The 19,807-nt window shown below is 43.4% G+C and overlaps 6 protein-coding genes across 6 annotated transcripts; 3 read left to right on the forward strand and 3 right to left on the reverse strand.

The window, feature by feature from the left end:
* Positions 1–42: 42 nt before the first annotated feature.
* Positions 43–4,091, reverse strand: PHALS_09959 (c transferase; the record flags this gene model as incomplete). The annotated part of the gene is made up of 8 exons (XM_024725300.1): positions 43–175; positions 236–305; positions 398–490; positions 1,942–2,408; positions 2,462–2,562; positions 2,618–3,427; positions 3,493–3,833; positions 3,899–4,091. The coding sequence occupies 8 exons, from the start codon at positions 4,089–4,091 to the stop codon at positions 43–45; spliced, it is 2,208 nt and encodes a 735-aa protein (XP_024576091.1).
* Positions 4,092–4,164: 73 nt separating this feature from the next.
* On the forward strand, positions 4,165–8,403 carry PHALS_09960 (elongator complex protein 1; the record flags this gene model as incomplete). The annotated part of the gene is made up of 1 exon (XM_024725301.1): positions 4,165–8,403. The coding sequence occupies one exon, from the start codon at positions 4,165–4,167 to the stop codon at positions 8,401–8,403; it is 4,239 nt and encodes a 1,412-aa protein (XP_024576092.1).
* A 403-nt stretch (positions 8,404–8,806) lies between these two features.
* On the forward strand, positions 8,807–12,861 carry PHALS_09961 (Phosphatidyl inositol kinase (PIK-B); the record flags this gene model as incomplete). The annotated part of the gene is made up of 5 exons (XM_024725302.1): positions 8,807–9,073; positions 9,139–9,480; positions 9,545–9,622; positions 9,682–9,936; positions 10,003–12,861. The coding sequence occupies 5 exons, from the start codon at positions 8,807–8,809 to the stop codon at positions 12,859–12,861; spliced, it is 3,801 nt and encodes a 1,266-aa protein (XP_024576093.1).
* Positions 12,862–13,005: 144 nt separating this feature from the next.
* PHALS_09962 (phosphatidylserine synthase) lies at positions 13,006–14,373 on the forward strand (the record flags this gene model as incomplete). The annotated part of the gene is made up of 1 exon (XM_024725304.1): positions 13,006–14,373. One exon carries the CDS (start codon positions 13,006–13,008, stop codon positions 14,371–14,373), a length of 1,368 nt encoding a protein of 455 aa, XP_024576094.1.
* A 248-nt stretch (positions 14,374–14,621) lies between these two features.
* Positions 14,622–16,472, reverse strand: PHALS_09963 (phosphoribosylaminoimidazolecarboxamide formyltransferase imp cyclohydrolase; the record flags this gene model as incomplete). The annotated part of the gene is made up of 1 exon (XM_024725305.1): positions 14,622–16,472. The coding sequence occupies one exon, from the start codon at positions 16,470–16,472 to the stop codon at positions 14,622–14,624; it is 1,851 nt and encodes a 616-aa protein (XP_024576095.1).
* A 456-nt stretch (positions 16,473–16,928) lies between these two features.
* PHALS_09964 (Methyltransferase domain) lies at positions 16,929–19,774 on the reverse strand (the record flags this gene model as incomplete). Its single annotated transcript, XM_024725306.1, has 3 exons — positions 16,929–16,945; positions 17,014–17,074; positions 17,681–19,774. The coding sequence occupies 3 exons, from the start codon at positions 19,772–19,774 to the stop codon at positions 16,929–16,931; spliced, it is 2,172 nt and encodes a 723-aa protein (XP_024576096.1).
* Between the last annotated feature and the right edge of the window lie 33 nt (positions 19,775–19,807).

Raw genomic sequence — 19,807 nt, forward strand, 5'->3', positions numbered from 1 at the left:
AATAGATTATATGCTTAGCATTTAGACAAGTTGATTGTGCTATTAGCAAGTAATACCCTGTCGAAATTTCCACAATTCTGCATCACTGTGTTGACCGCGATCGAGCTTTCCGCTACGAAAATCGTCCAATGTCTGAGTTGCGTGTCGAATCTGTTCTGAGCTCAGAAAAAGCCACCTGTCAAGCGTTAGAAGAATGTGAAGTCAAATCTTTAAATTTATAACACCTGTAACGTACTTTGGCGATACGAGTTCTGCGAATTTGCGCCATCGACCGACGTACGTGGTAGTATCATGTCGCGGTTTATCTATTATATATAATTGACAAGAATTGGTGACAATGTACCAGTAAGTAGTAACGTTAGATGTACACCAAGTGATGCGTACAAATTGCACATACCGAGCGAGAATGGAGGAATTTTATCGCTCACCATTGCAAATGGACAAATCAGTTCGTTTGTGGTTCGTGTCTGCCGTGTGGCTACATCACTTTCTGCTAATCAATACAAATATATTTTTGTACAAATTTGATTGCACTTAGGTGTGATTGTAAATATTCAGAAGTACTCAAAGTCTGAATGTGATGGGACTCCGTAAAGGAGAGGTCCATTGTACACTAGCTTGGCATTTATATAATAAAATATGGTCAAACGTATATATTAAATATTTTATCATGACAGATTTCTTGTGCGGCACATGTGGACAAGGCGCAGGTCAGCACTACTCATCAAGAGGGTGGCCCGTGCAGCGTTTTCAGCACTCTTTGTGAAAAAGATGTATATGTGACGGCGCGTAATCTGTATCAACGAAAGAGCTCAATTTAGATCTTCGTCTTGTATCTGTATATTTCATCAGATATTTTAACAAATTGGACTGTTGACACAGTATGCTACCCGTTACCGCAGCAGATACATCATTAGAGTTCTTCCTTAACCGGAATTTAGAATGCTAGCCCTACAAAGATCAATTTAAATTAATGCGTGCGCGACTTCCGCCACTGAGCGACTTTCACCTGAAAGACAAGAAAGACCCGATCAGAAAGATGCAGCTATCGGATAGTTGGGGTTAACAATCTGCGAGCTCTTTCGGATCCGAGTGACGTAGTGTACCCTTGGATAGCCGTCCTCTAACATCCACAAATGATGTTTCCTGCGCAAAGCACTTTGTGTGAAAGCTCACTGAGATTGAGTTCAGCTGTAAGGCCGACAAAAGAGCTCAGGGAGTGCTCAAGCAAGGCTTGTGTCAGTTCGAGTCTACTTTCATATCGACATCCATTAATTAGATGACATTAGGTCAAAGAATGTACAACGAAACTCGAAGGGCGTCTGCGACTCTTGTCTTGTCCATAACGATTTCTATAAGTATGATAGTATGTGTTTATAGCTCGCATAATTAAAGTCGCAGAGCGACTGGGCCCGCAATTGTAAGCATATCGGCATGCGGCATGAGAGCATCAGTTGCCGAATGAAATTCAATTTTCTAAATCTACCATCGCTATTACAAATGTAAGATCTTACGGCATGTCTACTAACGACCGCAAGGAAGTTCTTAAGGAAAAGGATTGTATATACATTACTGAAAACGAGATGAAATCAATGTTGCTATGCCATTATGGTCCGCAATAATGGTAGCGTACGATACTTTAACTGATAGGTGCGCAACTTGCGCCACTTAGCAACTTTAAGGAGCGGACGCGTCAGAGATACGAAAGTACACATATGTCATCTCCATAGTCAAAGGCAGCAAACATTCGAGTTGTAGTTATCTAAAGCATCAGCACAAATCACGTCGTCACTTCTCTTCAAGTTGTGTAAACGCCCGATTGTCGAAAGCAAGAAAGCTAAGAAAACGTCCAGTTTAAGCGTTAAAAGAATCAAACGCTGGAGTAGAAACCCAATTTTCCTCTTATTATACGATTGAGTTACTTTGGAACCAGTGCTTTACCAGTGTCAGATTTCAGGTCAAACTGAATTGGATCAAGATTACCCCACTCTGCTCGCCATTCGATTTTTCGAGCGAAAAAGTCGATTCCAATATGTTTCTGATAGCTTTTAAAGCTTCGCTCACTTCCTAATCCGTACGTACCCACACAAGGTGATTTTTCATGACTTTCGGATGTTACATCGATTTGAAGCAATTGCTTGACATGCTGAAGCGACAATGCACGGGATCGCTTAGTCTCATCGCATTCCAATTCTTGAAACACTGGACGATATGCACGATTCCAAAGATGGTATACTACACTTTCCGAAGGAGCGAAAAAGTTCCAACCTGATGTCCACAGCCTAGCAGCCATTGACGATTCTTCTCCAAAAAATAAAAATCGCAAGCTTTCATCATATGGCACTTCCGCGATTACTTGAGCAGAAGAAAAAGCAAAACCTGCAGCCCAAAACAGAGAAGACAACGGTCTAATCATATGTATGATGAGTATGACAGGCCTTAAGTTATCCACAAAGCTTACTTGGTCAATACTCTTGTCAGCGTTTTACTGGATTGGCGTAACATGCCATGGCTATCAAAAGATGAGGCACAAAGCAGAGTAGGGCGACACTCAGTTGACACCTACAAAGTACTCAATGTGAGCCAAGCAAATCAAATGAACGTCCAAATTATTCACCTCGTTTGGTAACGTGTAACCAAGTGGGTACGTCGTCAAGATTGGTTTTGATAGAGAGCATTTTTCCAATTCGTTGATTAGAAAACAATCCCAACCAGGACGAAATCGCATGTGGCTATCAATTTGAAGATAAAACTCTTCACCTTGCCACAATTTTTGTGCATACGAACGAGCGACGCACGGACCCGCAGCACTACGATAGTCCATCCAATGAATACGAAGTTTGTTATTTGAATACTTGCTTTGTAGATAGGCAAAAGTCTCATCAGTATCGTCAGTTTGCAAACAGATACCAGCATAAATTCGTTCTGGAAACGTTGCTCGAGCAAATAAATTTTCGATAGTATGTTTACACTCTGAGTCGCGATAACTTGGAATCGCGACGAAGATCGACGGTTGCTTTTCATAAGTAAACTTCTTACCGTTCATACTGGGTAGTGGACGTGGTATGGATAGGCACTCACTACTTGTTGGGCCAGAAGATGCTTTAAGTGGCTTTCCATAGTACCAAATTGTCACAGCTTTGCGCTCGCGATACGTTGGCAAGACCTCATGCTCGACATCAAGACTACGAAATAATACTAGAGTATCAAGTTTTGGTGGAACGTCCCAATGACAAGCTGATAATAAAGGTGAGGTCTTCAGATGAAAGCGAAGATAACCTCCGTCTTCAGGCAGCCAGTGATCGTTTAAATAATATACACACGTTACGAGACGTACAAGACTGTCTTTAGACATCGCTTTGCGCTCATCATTTTGTGTGTTCCTATACGTATCCACGTGCTTGACAAATCGAGCACCATCTCCTGGCTACGAGCAAAGTGATTTAGGTCTCAATTTGTGAGAAAAATAAATCCATTTACGCTACTACATACAAATACTGAGAATTGTGTTGAGACCACATTGCGTAGATCAAGCTCTGGTGACACGATCTTGAATCCATACACAAGAGCTTCCACTTGTCTGCGCAACTGTAGAATTGCCGGACTCACACTCTCTGTTGGTGTCTTTAAGTCGCTTGGGGTCTGTATCCAATGGATTTTATCGCCTCTTAAAGCCTGATCATTGCGCGAATTCTCACCTGTACCGACCTTGGCTTCACAAAACTTTTCATTCTTTGTCAATTCCATTAAAGCATCTCGCACTGCCACAGCATTTTGGTATCCTAAGAAATTCTCCTTGATCACAAAGCCAGGAGAATCAGGATGTCTTAGCGCTAAAGCAATTGTCACAAGATGTTAAGCATAGTGCAATCTATCTAACCAAAGCAATACAACGTACTGAATAGATCCGTGGGATTAAGTCGTACACTTTGATCATAGGGTTCTGAATCCATTGCTCCACGCACAGCTTTTGGTTCAGAATGAGTGGATTGCTTAAAGGTTGTAGAGGAAGGTACTTTGGACCCCAATGAAGCCTCGACTAGCCCCAGTAGCTGTGGAGACAGAGTGCTAAGCAACGTTTTCGTGTCCATTTAAGTTACCAAAGTTAATGTTAATGTTCAAACATTTTCGTCGAAATCTCATAGTGTATTGATTGGTCTCCTCATGCACAACTTGGTGTCATTGCAGCGTCGTGTGTGGTCGCTTCAGACGTCTAGCACCTCTGACGATCACTGTGTTGCATCTACGTCGATTCCTGGCGATGAACATCTTTTCTTCTTACATTCCAGTGGCCTTATTGAGTCGCTGCATCTCGACGAACAGGATATGCACGCTCATGGTAAAGATCTGGAGATAGTGTTTGATTTACAAAAGTGTGTGGAAGACAATGGCGTATCAACGAATCATTGGAAGTGGATGAAGTACGTGGCTGAGTTAGAAGCACTCGTGTGTGCTTCTACCACCGGTGCACTGGTCGCAGTGGATGTGGACTCTATGATTGGCAAAGAAGTTGGGAATGTTGATAGTGGACTCCGTGCCATCGCTTGGAGTGCGAATCAAGAGGTACTGGCCCTTGTCACAGGTGCAAACTCTTTACTTGTCATGAGCAATGATTGGGAGACACTCCACGAAACGGCGATTATAGACTCATTGCCATCAGATCTTACATTATGCACCACTGAACAAGACGAAAAGAATTGGTATTGTGACCTCTGCTGGCGCAGTGATGCTGCATACATTGCACTTAACATTGCGACAAGGACAAGAGATAATAATGTGGTGCACAAGGTGATGATCTTTACAAAATTGCTCGAGTTTCAAGCATTGGGACGACTTGAGGATGGACGTGCTGTATCAGAACTTGGTTCACCGTTGCATTGGAGTCAATCTCTTGCTTTAATTGCGAGTTGTGAAGTACGAAAGAAGCGATTAGTTGTGGTGTTTTTCGAGCGCAATGGGTTGCGCCATGGTGAGTTTGTCATTCCAGCGGCATACGACGCATCAGAGTATCAAGTCGCTAGTGTACAATGGAATACAAAGTCCGATGTACTTGCAGTGACTTTACAAGAAAAAGAACATGATAAGAATGAACACTTTATTATCCAACTTTGGTCAAGAAATAATTATCACTGGTATCTCAAGCAAGAGCTTCACTTTCAAAATCGACTAATTGATTTGGTTTGGGATGAAGATGTTGCAGGCAGGTTTCATGTTCTCACTTGCTCTTCATACACACAGGCATTAACCTTGTATGAGCACGAATATGCATGGGATATTTGTAGCATTGAAAGTGACAATCCATCTCTGAAGCTGGATTATTTAAGTATGGAGCGAAAAAGTTGCGACGTCGCTAAGCCGCGTCAGAGTGTAGCGGTGACAGGAGTAATCGATGGATCTATGCTACTGCTTACACCACTACATCGTGCATTGGTACCTCCACCGTTTGCTTTGCTTCAACTCACTTTGGATGCAGCTATCAATTCAGTCGTGTTTGATTCACAGGCAGAGGTACTGCTTGTGCTGCTCGCAAATGGAGATGTCATTCTAGTTGAAAACTTTCTCGCAGCAGATGCATCATCGTCATCAGCAGGTTTGCCTGTTTCGCAAAGGAGTGCAGTTGGAAGTATCTCTCCAGACGTATTGATGAAAAAGACTGCGATCAAACTCTCTAGCATGGTGGATGATAAACCATGCACGTTTACATGTCTGCTTTGGGTTCGTTTTGAAAATTTAACTCGCCAACTTGTATTTGCTGGTAAGACTGGGTGGCGGGATCAGCTGATGCTTTGCTTGGCAAGCAACGTTAGCTTGGAGACGAATGAGGTTGTCACAGCTCATCCGATTCAGCTTTATGATGTTAGAAGAGCTTGTCTAATACAGCCCATGCTTGTCAAAAACGATCGAGAGAGTGAAAAGCTATCGATCGAACTTGCCATACAGACACATAGCGGAACTATGTACACATTAGATGCTATGTCGAAGACTTTGATGCCAGGTCAACGACGTACAAAACTTCCAACGTTCTCCTGTATAACTGTGCTTGATTGTCACGATCAATCTATGCCACGGGAAAAAGATGAATATGGCTATGTGGTGATTGGACTGAATGGATCCAGCGCAAGGCTGTATGTGAATGATAAAGTGATAGCTTTTGCCTGTTCATCCTTTCGCTACTGTGCGCGATCGTCTATGCTTTTATACACACTACAAGGTCGAGAGTCTCAACTTTGTATCGCGCCATTGTCTGGTATATTGGACTTTGCCTATGGAAATATCACAAAAGTAAAATTTGAAGCTCGGTCTGTTGAGCGTGGTGCTCTGCTAGTTGCAACATTAAGCCAGCAATCCAGTGTCATTGTTCAAATGCCACGTGGAAATCTAGAGTCCGTCTTTCCGCGTGTATTGGTATTAGCTCTCGTCGTACATCAGATTCAAAATCGAGAGTATGTTGCGGCTCTGGAGACTTGTCGCCGTCACCGACTCGATATAAATGTACTTGTTGACTTGAATCCGGCCGAATTTCTTACCAACTTTTCACAATCACTCGTTCAGTCTCTCCTTTCAACTCGACCAGCTACAGTCACGAGTGATCGACTTTGTCTCTTTATAACGAATCTCCATCCTGTAGACGTGTGGGCCACGAAATATGGACCACAGCTTGAAGCATTCAATGTCGCTAGACTCTCAGATGACCATCCCAATGGCGCAGCATTAAGTCCTGAGAAAAAAGTTAATACGGTGTGTCAAGAAGTTATGCGGGTATCTGAAAAACTGGCGAGCGATGGAGAGCAAGCTGAAGCTGCGTTGCTACTTCCTTTTGTCACGAGTGCAGTGAAACAAACTCCTCCGTGCTTTGACAAAGCACTTGGAAAGATTCAGCAACTTCTCCAAAAAAGTGATACGAATGATCAAAGTGTCTCAGCTCGAAATCGAGCGGCAGCAACGCGAGCAGTAAAACATTTGATCATGTTAACGAACGAAGAAACTCTGTACTCGGAAGCACTGGGGCTGTATGATTTAGATCTCGTGCGAATTGTGGCTATGCATTCTCAGCTTGATCCAAAAGAGTACAGTCCGTTTTTAAACCGTGTGACTAGTCAAACCAATGAGTATTGGCGAAAGTACACGATCGACGTCCACCTCGGACGCCATGCTCGAGCGTTGACTCATGTCGCTGCTCTGATTAGCGAAAGTAGTCCTGACGACCAAGCAGCAAGGAGTAAGTTGCAGTCGATCGCTCTTGATCTAATCAAGGAAGGAGAACTATATAATGATGCTCTTCAACTCTTTCCTCTCGCGCCGTTGAAAGCTGTTACAGCACTGAGCGACCGTGCCTTTTGTCAACAAATCTTGAGTTTGAAAGGTGATTTTTTGCTTGGAAAGAAAGATTATGAAGCTGCAGCGTATGTATACCTGTCGGCTTCAGACAAAGATAAAGCTCGACGTGCATTCATTGCTGCACGTAATTGGCAGATGGCGTTAGCTTTAAGCGCTCGCGACCAACAATCTACTGACAAACTTCGAGAGGAAGCTTATGCACTTGCACAAGAGCTTTTAAACCAAACGCAGCATCGACAAGATGGAACTGTCGATGATATCGTAGCTGTGTCAAGAATCTATGTTGAGTATTGTAATGACATCGATGAAGCTGTTGCGTTGCTGGTTACTCATCAGCAATGGTCAGAAGCGTTGCGTATCGCTTACCTACACCGGCGCAATGATTTGGTGGAGAGTGATGTCGAACCTGGTTTGCTACATAGTTGCAATGAGGTTATGGAAGAGATAGAACGTAAGGAAACGCAGTATACGAAGCACTTCAAACGACTGACAGATATTCGTGAACAAAAGCGGCTGTTTAAGCTCCACGGGATCGATGGTACGCGATGGGACCATGTTGATACTGATGCAGGTAGCATTCACTCGGGTGCATCAAGCGCTGTCGATAGTGCGCTTTCCTATACTTCTGTCAGTTCCGTCGGCAGTCACAATAGTGCCGCAAGTATTGGAAACTTTTCAATGCAGTCATTGTCGATGGCAACAGCTAGTCATTTCTACGCTACTCAATCACTTAGAGATGCTAGCAAGAATGCAAAACATAACGGCAGATATTCACGTCGAGAGAGAAGAAAACGAATGAAGGAAGGAAGCGCTGAAGAGGAAGCTTATGTCGAACAACAACTGCTCGAACTGCGTCCAAATGCATCACTTGCACGAGAAATTCGAGGTTTGCTTGAGATGCTTCTCCTTTTCAATCGCGTACAAGAAGCGCAGAAGCTACAGTCGCAATTTGCTCAGTTTGAACAATGTGTTGAACAAATGGGACGTTTATCATTATCTGAGAAATCTACTACTGCTTGTGTCATTCAACTTCCGCAATGGCGATCGGAAGCGTTGCATGACTAAGGGATTTTTTCACTTGGTACCTCAGTGCGACTATTGTTTAAGTAGCTTTCTCGTTTGGAGATTTTTTTCATTGTAATGCAGTAGATGCAGTCGATATTGTTACGTATTAGAAGGAGGCAGAGTGCGTGAGCTCCGCAATATATGCCAAGAGAGAAGACACTACTCTATATCTGGTGTGACTAGTCTGCTATAATCAATGAAAGGTTCACTGTTCTGACAATTTTCGATTTGAGTTATTCTTGTCAATGCGATTCAATCTTTAAAAGGTCGTTTCGATGTTAGACATGCTCTACTCGTTGCTTTGAAACTGCCGATGGAAATGCTAAGGCGCTTCTTTTGTAACGGATGTAGATGAAGCGACAAATTCACTTTCTCTTGTGAAAACATTCAAAGCAGAAGCTCGATGGTTGTTGAATCGGATAGTTCGATCGACATGCATCCGAAAATGGCTAATGAGTTGCGTCTTGATTCGGAAGAAGCACGTGAGGCTGCACGTACGGATATTGCACTTGATCAAAATGGTTCAGAGTTTCAAGCAACGGTTGAACAGCATGGAAAAGAAAACAAGTGGAAATTGGCTTTTCGACAACTTATGTTTATGAAGCGAATGAATATGCAGTTTAATGATCGGACTAAAAATGAGATTGAGCTTAAACAGCAGAACATGTCGGTGCGTTCTGGTCGTCGCTTTTACTTTCACGTTGAAGGAGAATTAATTGCACTCTTTAAATGTAGCCAACGTCATTGATTTGCAGTGTGCCGTACTTTCATACGTTCTCGGCTGATGAAATCAAGACTTTAGTTACAGCTAGTCGACGTGTCCGCTTACGTCCAGGCGAAACTCTGGGTCTAGGGGGTTCAAATGTAAACTCGCAGCAGAAAGAGGACTTTTGTATCGTCACGTGTGGTAACTTGGCCCTGTCAAAGGTATCGATTCCTCATGCCATCGCTTTACAGCAGGCAACGTTGTGTCCCCAACAGAGGCTTGGAATCGGTGATTACTTTTTACTGAATGGATCGTCAGACTCGAAAGTGATTGCTATGGAATTAGCAGAGTACTTGACGATACCCATGAAGGTTTAGTGTAACTTGGTATGAACGTGGCACTGATTGTTATTAATTTGATTTTGCTTGATGTTAGACTATTCTGGATCTTAACGCTGCATGTGGTGCTGCTATTAAATCAGAGAAGAATGACTTAGTTTTGGAAACAAGTGAGGTAAGACATTTGGAAGAACCTCTTGCTTAAATTTAGTTCCTGATCACTTGTTTGTGTAGATGGAGAGTTTTAAGAAGTGGGCGTTGCAGTTTAGTCTAATTCGACAAAAAAGTGAATATCCTACTGCTGAGCCTGGAGGATATGCCAATTGCTCTGTCAAAACCTTTTGCAAAGACCATTTTTCGAATATATCGCCAGAAAATGAACTTGATCATACTTTGGAATATGTGAAAAATGCTTTGACATCGATTTTCTCAGCTCGAAAAGTGAGGATCTATGCATATGATGATGTGAATGAAAAACTTATCATTAAGGTAATGCTTCATCTATAATGTTGGCAAAGACAATTAAAGCAGTAGTAACGTATGTGTCCGCTTCAGTTTTCCGATGAAAAATTTTCAAAAAGATATGTCGATATCAAGACAAGCACCGGGCAGCAGATTCTTGAACGGCGTGGACCAATCTGGATTGGAGACGCACTAGAGTTACTGAGCGACGAGATTGATAGCAATGATGTCGCGCGCGAATTGTATCGCTTTGACTCAGTCATACTTGCAGCTCCATTTTTTGAATTTGCTTCCTTACAAACTAATCGAGGATCAACTGACAATGCTAAGATTGTTGGTGTGCTTGAAATTGTACTTGAAGCAAGCGACCATGAAGTTTCTTTGAGCTCTGCCACCAGCAACGACTTTTGCATCTTAGAATTTGTAACAGAAGAGCTTGGTAGATATCTGTATTTTCATTACGAGCGCTTCTTTGACGTCTCATCACGAGGTCTAGCGCCACAAATCTCGAGTTCCGCGACCGAAAGTAGCGAATTCGGGAATACAGAGCTGTTTCCATCCCCACCTGAAGCTTTAAAATCAAAAGATGATCGGCAACTTTTTCTCAATATCACGAGAGCGCAATTAAATGTACCCGAGATCGCTTTGCTGGCGAAAGTAAGTATCCAACATGGGTCTACTATATTGTTTGAGACCAGCACGACTTTGCGATACGAATCGCATCGTTTCTCAAACGATGGCAAAACATTGGCTCAATCAACTCGCGAAGTCACGTTTGATCCAAGTAGCGGGATCGAGCTAGGACTCAAACTGATCGATATGCCTCACGGTTCACACTTAAAACTTTCATTTGTAACAAAAACGGGAGAAGTGATAGCATGGAGCGGGCTACACCTCTTTGATTTTGGTCATACTTTACGAACTGGAATGATGCTCGTGGATATCGTTTCGCCCCCTGCATCAGGTATAATCACGCCCCTTGATATTGAGAACTGCTTGCATCATGATAGCCTCAATAATCGTACTGTTGGAAGTATGGAGATTACGTTGGAGTGCTCTGGTTCGTATTCTCAGATGTTTGCATTTTCAAGCTTATCAAAGCCGAAAAAAAGTATCGCGTTTCGAGCATCCATTTTTTATAAGCCTGACAATGATCAAACGTCCGAAATGCTTGAAGTTTTGTCGTTAGCAAGTATGCCAACAGATCGACAAAAGCTTTTAGAGCGACTGATAAAAGATCCGTTAGTAGATTTGTCGGCCGATGATCGAACCTTCATTTGGTCGTCCCGTTTAGTGCTGAAAAACGATTCAGCACTGCTTCCAGCATTTTTACTCTCTGTTGAGTGGGGTAATCGAGAGCAGGTGCTCGAAACCTATCGAATGCTCTTGCTTTGGAAACAGCCAACCTACCTTCAGGCCCTCCAGCTACTAAGTCCACTTTATTCAGATCCAAAAGTTCGAGCTTACGCTGTGCGCTGCATGCACGCGTTGCCCGATCATCGATTACAGCTGTACCTTCTTCAGCTTGTTCAAGCGCTTAAAAATGAACGATACCACGATTCAGCATTAGCTCGGTTCTTACTCATGCGTGCTCTCACTAATCCTTCACAAATTGGCTACTTGTTGTATTGGTTTCTTAAAGCTGAAGCACATAATCCACAAACAGCCGAGCGGTTTAATCTGATCTCAGGCCAATATCTACAGCTATGTGGGAGCTACAAGTTAGAAATCCGTCAATCGGTGTATGTGATGAAGAAACTCGAAGAAGTTGCTGCATGTGTTAAGAGTGAATCGTCCTCATCTGGTCGGAAGGAGAAACTTTCTAAGGCACTGGAAGCTGTTGTCTTCCCTGACACATTTCAACTTCCATTACAGCCAAGATCGTATTGCACTCGCGTGATTGTTGAGAATTGTCGTGTAATGGAATCAAAAAAGCGTCCTCTTTTCTTACAATTTGAAAGTGCCAAGGCTCAACATGGTCGACCATATGTAATTTTTAAAGCTGGCGACGATCTTCGACAAGACCAACTTGTACTTCAGATTCTTCGCGTGATGGATGATTTATGGCGAGAAGCTGGTCTAGACCTTTGTCTTCTACCATACGCTTGTATCTCAACAGGTGATGAGATTGGCATGATTGAAGTGGTGGGTGATTCCGAGACACTAGCGAGCATCATTTATGCTCGACATGCGAATGCTCGAACAAAACTTAGTCGCAAACTTAGTTCTGCGAAAGACGCTTTATTGAAAGATGGTGTACTTTCAAGTTGGTTGTTTCAAAAGGATAAAGGAAAAGCTACTTCTAGTCAAGAATCTTTCGATTCGACTTTATTACCTCCTTCCGAATTGAACAGTCCAATGAAAGAAGAAACGCGTTCAAAATCTGTTTCATCTTGTTTTCCAATCTCTCCACGTCGACGCAAAACATCGCTATCTGTTCGAGGTTTGGAAATCACGCAAAACTTTGTGCGTTCTTGTGCTGGATATTGCGTAGCTACTTATGTTTTGGGGATTGGCGATCGCCATAACGATAATCTCATGTTACAACGTTCAGGGAAGTTCTTTCATATTGATTTTGGGCATTTTCTGGGGAATTTTAAGTCAAAATTAGGGGTCAAAAGAGAACGTGCCCCATTTGTTTTTACTCCATCGATGCTTGACATAATGGGAGGAAAAAAAAGTGAAAATTATCAACATTTTCAACATTATGCTTGTGAAGCTTTTCAAGTCTTGCGAACAAACTCGAATCTTCTCATTACGTTGCTGGTTCTTGCACTTACGTGTGGTATTCCAGAACTTTACAATGTCGATTGCATCAAATGGGTACACAAGACTTTAATGCTCGATTTACGTGACGATGAAGCTCGTGATGCTTTCAAGAAACTTATTCATGTAGCATTACACACTACGGCTACCAAATTAAATGATGCTGTGCATCTCATGGCGCATTGATTATGTGGCCAACATAGCACTCAAATAGCTCTTTTTTAATTTAAAATCTAAGCTTTAATTTGTGGTTACCATTACCGTATCCCTTAAATTAAAAGTGATGTTCTTATAAGATTCAAACGTTGCGAAAAGTTGCCGTGATTTTAGATGGAGGACGAGACGGCGCAGCGTACTGTCCTTCGATCTCGCCGTGACTCGGATCTTGATGATGCTCCGGAGGTTTATGGCACAGATCCAGGAAGGAATTATGCTAATCGAAAGTGGAGTATTGAGGAAACGGTTGAGGTCGATGACAACAACGAGAGCCAATGGATTAGCAGCCCTCATACTTTAAGTGTAGGCTTTTTACTCATGCTCTGGATTGTCTACGCCGCATTTCACGAGTCTGTTATAGCTATTCACGATCCAAAGGACCAATATGCAGCTGACATTCAACGTGGCGTCAAGTATGCGTGCCTCTTTTTCCTCACGTATTGTACTTTACAGCTACCCGACGGTCACTTTGTGCGTCCACATCCTATCGTATGGCGTCTACTTACCGGCATTTTTATTCTTTACGAAATGGTTCTGATTGTATTACTATTTCTTAAAACTTATGATGCACGCCAATTTCTCAAGGTCTTTGACTCGAATCTTGGCGTTGAGCTTCCCGAAACGTCTTATGCTTCGGATTGCAGAATATATACACCAGAGAATCCAGACTCGTATTTTGCTAATGTTAAAGCGACAGTATTTGATCGTTTTGTGATAATGCACTTTTTTGGCTGGATTGTCGGCTCGATTATGGTACGGAGTAAGATGATTTCGTGGATACTAAGTGTCATGTTTGAACTTTATGAAATCACATTTAGTCATTGGCTTGCAAATTTCAATGAGTGCTGGTGGGATCATGTCTTTCTGGATATTTTTACCTGCAATGCTGCTGGTATTTATTTGGGGATGAAGATTTGTCGCTACTTTGAGATGCGTCACTTTAATTGGGTCGGCATTCGAAAAATTCCGAACTTGACTGGTAAAGCCAAACGTGCATTAGCTCAATTTACACCTGCGTACTGGATGGCGTACGATTGGAAGATCTTTCGATCGGCAGAGCGATTTTGGCGCGTCATGTCGATGGTAGCGATTCTTTCGATCATGATGCTGAATTCGTTTTTTCTTAAGACAGTGTTGTGGGTCCCTGCAAGTAGCAACCTCAACATTTATCGTCTCTCGATCTGGTATTCAGCTGGAAGCTACGCAGTTGCAGAGTATTACATTTTTTGCTCATTCACAATTAATTATGAAGGTAAAAAGATGCCAGTTATGAAGCTTGGACCGCGTGCATGGCTAGGTATTGCCGTAGTGGTAACTGAGGTGCTTGTGATCATCAAGCATGGCAAAGGCATGTTCACTGAGCCTTTCCCACTTTATGTCAAACTCATCTGGACAGCAATCTTCGCCGTGCTTGTGTTTGGTTCCACAATCTACTTTAAGTTTATAAACAAGCCACTGGATAACAAGGTTAAGAATCAATAGCATCAGGACAAAGTTTAGAAACAGGCCACTGGATAACAAGGTTATGATTTAATAGCATCAAGAAAAAGATAGGAAGAGGGACGGGCAATAAAAGCTTGGTACCACCGCACATTATAAATTGCTCGAATGACCAGTTAATGGAAAACATAGACGTACGGAGAAGTCAGTCTGCATTTTAACAAATCACTGTTTTTTCTAAGAATTTCACCTTGATGAAATTGACCTAGTTGTTGACAGTTTCTTACCTTTTAGTGATGGAAAAGACGAAGATTAGAAAAAGCCATGGTGATACCGAACTCGTCACAAGCAGCCTTGACATCAGCATCACGAGTGCTACCACCAGGTTGAGTTATAAACTTAACACCAAGTTTTGTAGCGTGATCAATTGAGTCACGGAAAGGGAAGAACGCATCAGACGCCAGGCTTACGTCCGTCAAATTTTTGAGGAACTCGTCTTTTTCTGCTGCCACTAGTGGCTTTGGGACAGTCTCGAAAAGTGCATTAAATGTTTCGAGCTCTGCAGGCGCCATGTCACCCTCAATGTAGCGCACACGGGCATTTACACGCTCCTGGCGCTTGACGTTGCTCTTGAATTTAAGACCTTGGACTTTTGGGTGTTGACGCAGGTGCCAGATTGCAACTTTACGACCTGCAAGCTTGACGCAGTCTACACGTGATTGCTGGCCAGCGCCCACTCCGATCATTTGTCCGTCTTTGGCATAACCAACTGAGTTGGACTGCGTGTACTTGAGTGTAATAGCAGCAAGCGTGAGGTCACGCTTTTTAGCTTCAGTCAAAGGACCCGCTCCAGTCGTCTGCACATCTGCGAGATGTGTTTCGGGTGAGAAAATCACGTCGTTGCGCTTCTGAGCAAACGTAATACCTGCAACCTCACGGTACTCAATATCCGGGAGCGCGAACGTTGGATCAGCTTCTAACACAATAAATTTACCACCTTTCTTCGCTTTAAGGATCTCGTACGCTGCCGGCTCATAACCCGGGGCGATGATTCCGTCACTAACCTCTCGCTTCAAGATCTTGGCGGTGGCCTCATCGACTATGTCACTAACAGCGACAAAGTCTCCAAACGACGACAAGGGGTCAGCATTACGAGCACGCAAGTAGGCAAGCGAAAGCGGGGTAAGCGTCACGTCGCCGACTTCGTACGCGGCGTGTAGACCTTCCTCGAGATCAACAGCTACAGCTGCACCAGCAGGGCTAACGTGCTTAAATGAAGCCGCAGCAGGAAGACCCAAGGACAAACGAAGTTCACGTACGAGCTGATAAGCGTTGGCAGCATCTAGCAAATTGATATACCCTGGAATTCCATTCAGCACCTTAAACGGTAGCGTGGTACCTACACGACTGAGAATCGCAGCCGGGTTTTGATGTGGATTGCAACCATACTTGAGTGGAAATTCAGTTTTATATACTCGCGTGACAGTTGAAGTTGACGTGCCGAGCTCACCGTTAAGCCACGACGAGATGGACGAGTCGTACGACGCCGCGAGGGAAAAGGCTGCAGCAGCGCAGCGACGTCGAAATTCAATCGTAGTGCTGAAGGATTCTTTATTGGTTTCGAGCTCTTGAACAAGCGATGAGTACTGCGACGGGCTTGAGCAAATGACTACAGCTTTGTGATTCTTTGCCGATGAGCGCAGCATGGATGGTCCACCAATGTCGATGTTTTCAATACATGTGTCGAAGTCACCGCCATTAGCTACAGCAGCTTCAAATGCGTACAAGTTAAGCACTACTAGATCGATATTTTGAATGTCATTAGCAGCCATGTCTGCCTCGTGTTGCGCATTGCCACGCACTCCCAATAGACCGCCGTGAATCTTGGGATGTAAAGTCTTGACACGACCGTCCATGATCTCAGGCGAGCCTGTGTATGTTGAGACATCAACAACGTGGAGCTTGGCATCACGTAACGCTTTGGCTGTGCCGCCTGTGGACAATAGCTCGACTCCATGTTGTGATAGATACGTCGCTAGTTCTACGACACCTGTTTTATCGGATACAGAGAGAAGTGCACGCTTAATGGGCACCAGGGACGCCTGCGAACCAGTGGAGACTGCGTGCAAGATATGACTCATGGCAACGGAAATTGGTGGGCCTGAACTATTGTTTTGTTAAGGTTACAATTCATATTCTCGATTATAGCAACAATTGAATTACTAGCTGCTTATTGGAATTCTCACCACGAAGCAATAAGAAAAGAGAAAATTCATGACAGTTTGTTATAAAATTTAGACTCTTCGGAATGTGTATTGTGCCTCATTCTTTTCCGCATTGCCTTTGAACTCGCTCGAAGTCTAAGTCAACATGCGCAAAGTGTAAATCGTACGCAGTTCGCAGTATGCTAGCCGATACTATTAATGTATAGCCATCAATCGCTTGTTGACGTTTTTGATATCATGGAAGAAACGCATCCGGCATTGAAATCTCTGTAAACTGCGTCATGTTGACTTTTCTTTGTCAGCGTCTAGTGCACTACCAGATTGTTGTGCGTCACGTGATAGTGCGTTCCCCGCTAAGGCAATAGCCTAGTCTCATAAACAGTTGGTTGCTTAAGGAACCATAAACAATGTCACCTCATGGGAAATGCGTACACGATCGGACAAACCAAATACTCACCACGGTAGTCTAACCTGCAGGTGGCGTCTATGATGAAAGTGTTTGGCGGCATCATTACTATCTGCATCAGCAATCCTCACCTCGACATACCCATGATAAATGTTCATTCATCGCCAGCTTCACGAGGTTGTCCCTGACCTCCCAGTAGAACGCAAACACATGGCCCTTAGCCTATTTCCGTCATTGATTACCCCATGTACCCATTCCGTAGGTCATTGGCTCTAGCTCTATCATAATTGTCAACTTGGATAGCTTACGAAGTTTTGGACCACGCTCAAAGTTGAAGTTTCTTCAAGTGGAGCGAAAAACTTGAGACATCCGTGTCAATGGCCAGATATGATCGTCGGCTCATTTCTGAAGTACGTCTTGTGTGCAGTAGCGTGCACACGGTAGTCACGAGTCTTGTAAACTCAAATTTCATCGCTAGCTACAGCTTCTTAACCTAGATGCATGTTGTTTGGCTCTTGAGACAGAATAAATTTGGTACAAGCATCAGTAAAGAAAACTATTAAACGTACGAACACGTATGAGATTCTCTTAAACAATCCACTTTATTCAGGAATTTCGACATGCTTACGTACAAGCTCTCAACAAAGAAATTGGTGATCACGCAAATTTCTAATTTAATCTGCGATACTTTACGTGTCGACTAAATATTTGCGATTACCGAAGGTTCGGTCAGTGCCGAAGACACTGTGAGGGAAGATTGATTAGCGACGGTAGTAATCCCACTCGACGTTAATGTCCATGCACTTTCGACGGCTGGCAAAGTCGTTGAAGTGGCATGCACTTCATTTGCAAATATACCACGGTGTCTAGAGCGATCTCCACTTACTGAAAAGTATCTTTGCATCCAAGTTGATTGCAATATTTGTGCTGTGTTACCATCTACAGGAGTTCGTACTCCACTTTCAAAATTCCATGTGTCGTCCAGTCTAAATGAATCGGAGACTACCGTGCTTTCATCGGTTGTATCATTAACTTTGCTACCATTGAAAACTGCCGTTTGTCCATAATCTTCGCAAGGCTCTTCCACATTTTCAAGTCGAAAAGTGCGAAAAGTTGCTCGGCGAAATCGAGTGCAACTCGAAGTAAACGTTGGGAACATATGAGCAATCGCGCTGTCAATTGTTACCGTGCCGGCTTTGCTGCAGCTTCTGACTCGTAAATCAGCATTAGAATCGAGATTCCGAAACAAACGTTGGAGATCGCCTATGTACGGAGCGGCAAGTACAACTTTTTGCTGTGTCTGGATTGAGCTCTCCAGTGTACACAAAGCTTTTGCCTTTATATCATTTGTACTCCCAGCATCTTCTTTTTCGGACATGGACAACCGCCGAGTGCAAACCAAATCAGTCACGCGTAATTCACCACCGACCTTCAAAAGACTGAATGCCGTCTTCAAAAAGTCATGTTTGTCCGAAAGAAAGTTCGACGATCGGATTGAACAATTACAATGGACAATATCAATGTGACCACGTAAAGTTAAAAGTTCATGACCTAGTAAAGTCAATGCAGACTGGGAGTCTACATTACTGTAATCTCCCACAATAAATTTCATATTCACTGAAGATAGTCCCAGTGTGCGAAGACAGAAACTTCTAGCTATCCTTTCTGCAGCGAAAACATTTGAGGAACTAGTTTCAATGCATGTCACAAATCCATTTGCACCAACTGCCTGAGCCAGAAGAAATGCATCAGCAACACTACCAAGTCCCACGACAGCCACATGTAACCCTTCAATCGCACCAACAAAGTCATCAAATTCCTGACATACACAGCCTAAGTCACGAATGCTTTTTGGAATTTGATTATAAAAAGCCAATGTTTTGGACGATGCTTTCATCCGCCCTTTTTCAAACCACTGCGCAGAACACAATGTCATTGGAGCTTCATTCATTGAAGACGCCGATTCAATCGTCAAAGTGTTTTGCGGTTGACTAGATGATGACAAAAGTCCTTCATGATCGCTAATTCCCACATGGTGGCGAGGTGCAAGCTGCTCAAAATCAGCCTGTGAGGCTGGTGATAGCCCATCGTTCCAATCAGAGATCGATTCACACACGGTACTCGTCACCGTAGTTTTATTCGCTGCTCGCGTAGATTTCCGTAAACGAATACAATGCCGATGTTTAAAACGCGCAAGCCATCCAACCGAAAGCACAAGCATATTATCCGATATACCATGCACATGTTTCAGTCGTTGTGCTTCTGCTAGGATTAACGCTTCTGTTAACGGTCGTCTTCGATCTTCATCAGTTCTAGTCGACAAAACTCCCACGTTCGTAGCACCTTCAGTATCGTCTGATGCAATCTCTGTCGCCACTCCGACAATATTGTCCGTACGATCCCCGTCATCAGCATGTGCACGTATGAATTTGACTAGATCTGCTTCAAATGCTGGAAACAGCGGACGTCGACGTCGCTTCATATTCGAGTTTCTAGGCGCCTCACCACCTTCATGACTACCTCGCAATAACTTCCAATCCATTGCAATAATTTTGGAGAGCGTTGATCGACCGCATGACCATCCAAATTGACTTACTATCTCTTGTCGCAAGACTTCCTGAGACGGCGCAGACTGGCCTCGGTCCTTGCAGTCTATTAACTTTTGTTCACAAAAACTCTTGACGATGCTCTTTTCACGAAGCGTCAGTGCTGTCCTCGCCACCTTTTGACGCTTATATCTTCGATCAGATGTAGCTTGAGCAGCTGCATCGCTAGTAGAGACTACAGGAACGTCATTCGTAGTGTCTACCATGTCGGTAACGCGTGTTCTTGTAGAGGGAGAATA

Source organism: Plasmopara halstedii (genome assembly GCF_900000015.1).
Source record: "Plasmopara halstedii genome assembly, contig: Scaffold_444, whole genome shotgun sequence".
In the NCBI taxonomy this organism is placed as follows: domain Eukaryota; phylum Oomycota; class Peronosporomycetes; order Peronosporales; family Peronosporaceae; genus Plasmopara; species Plasmopara halstedii.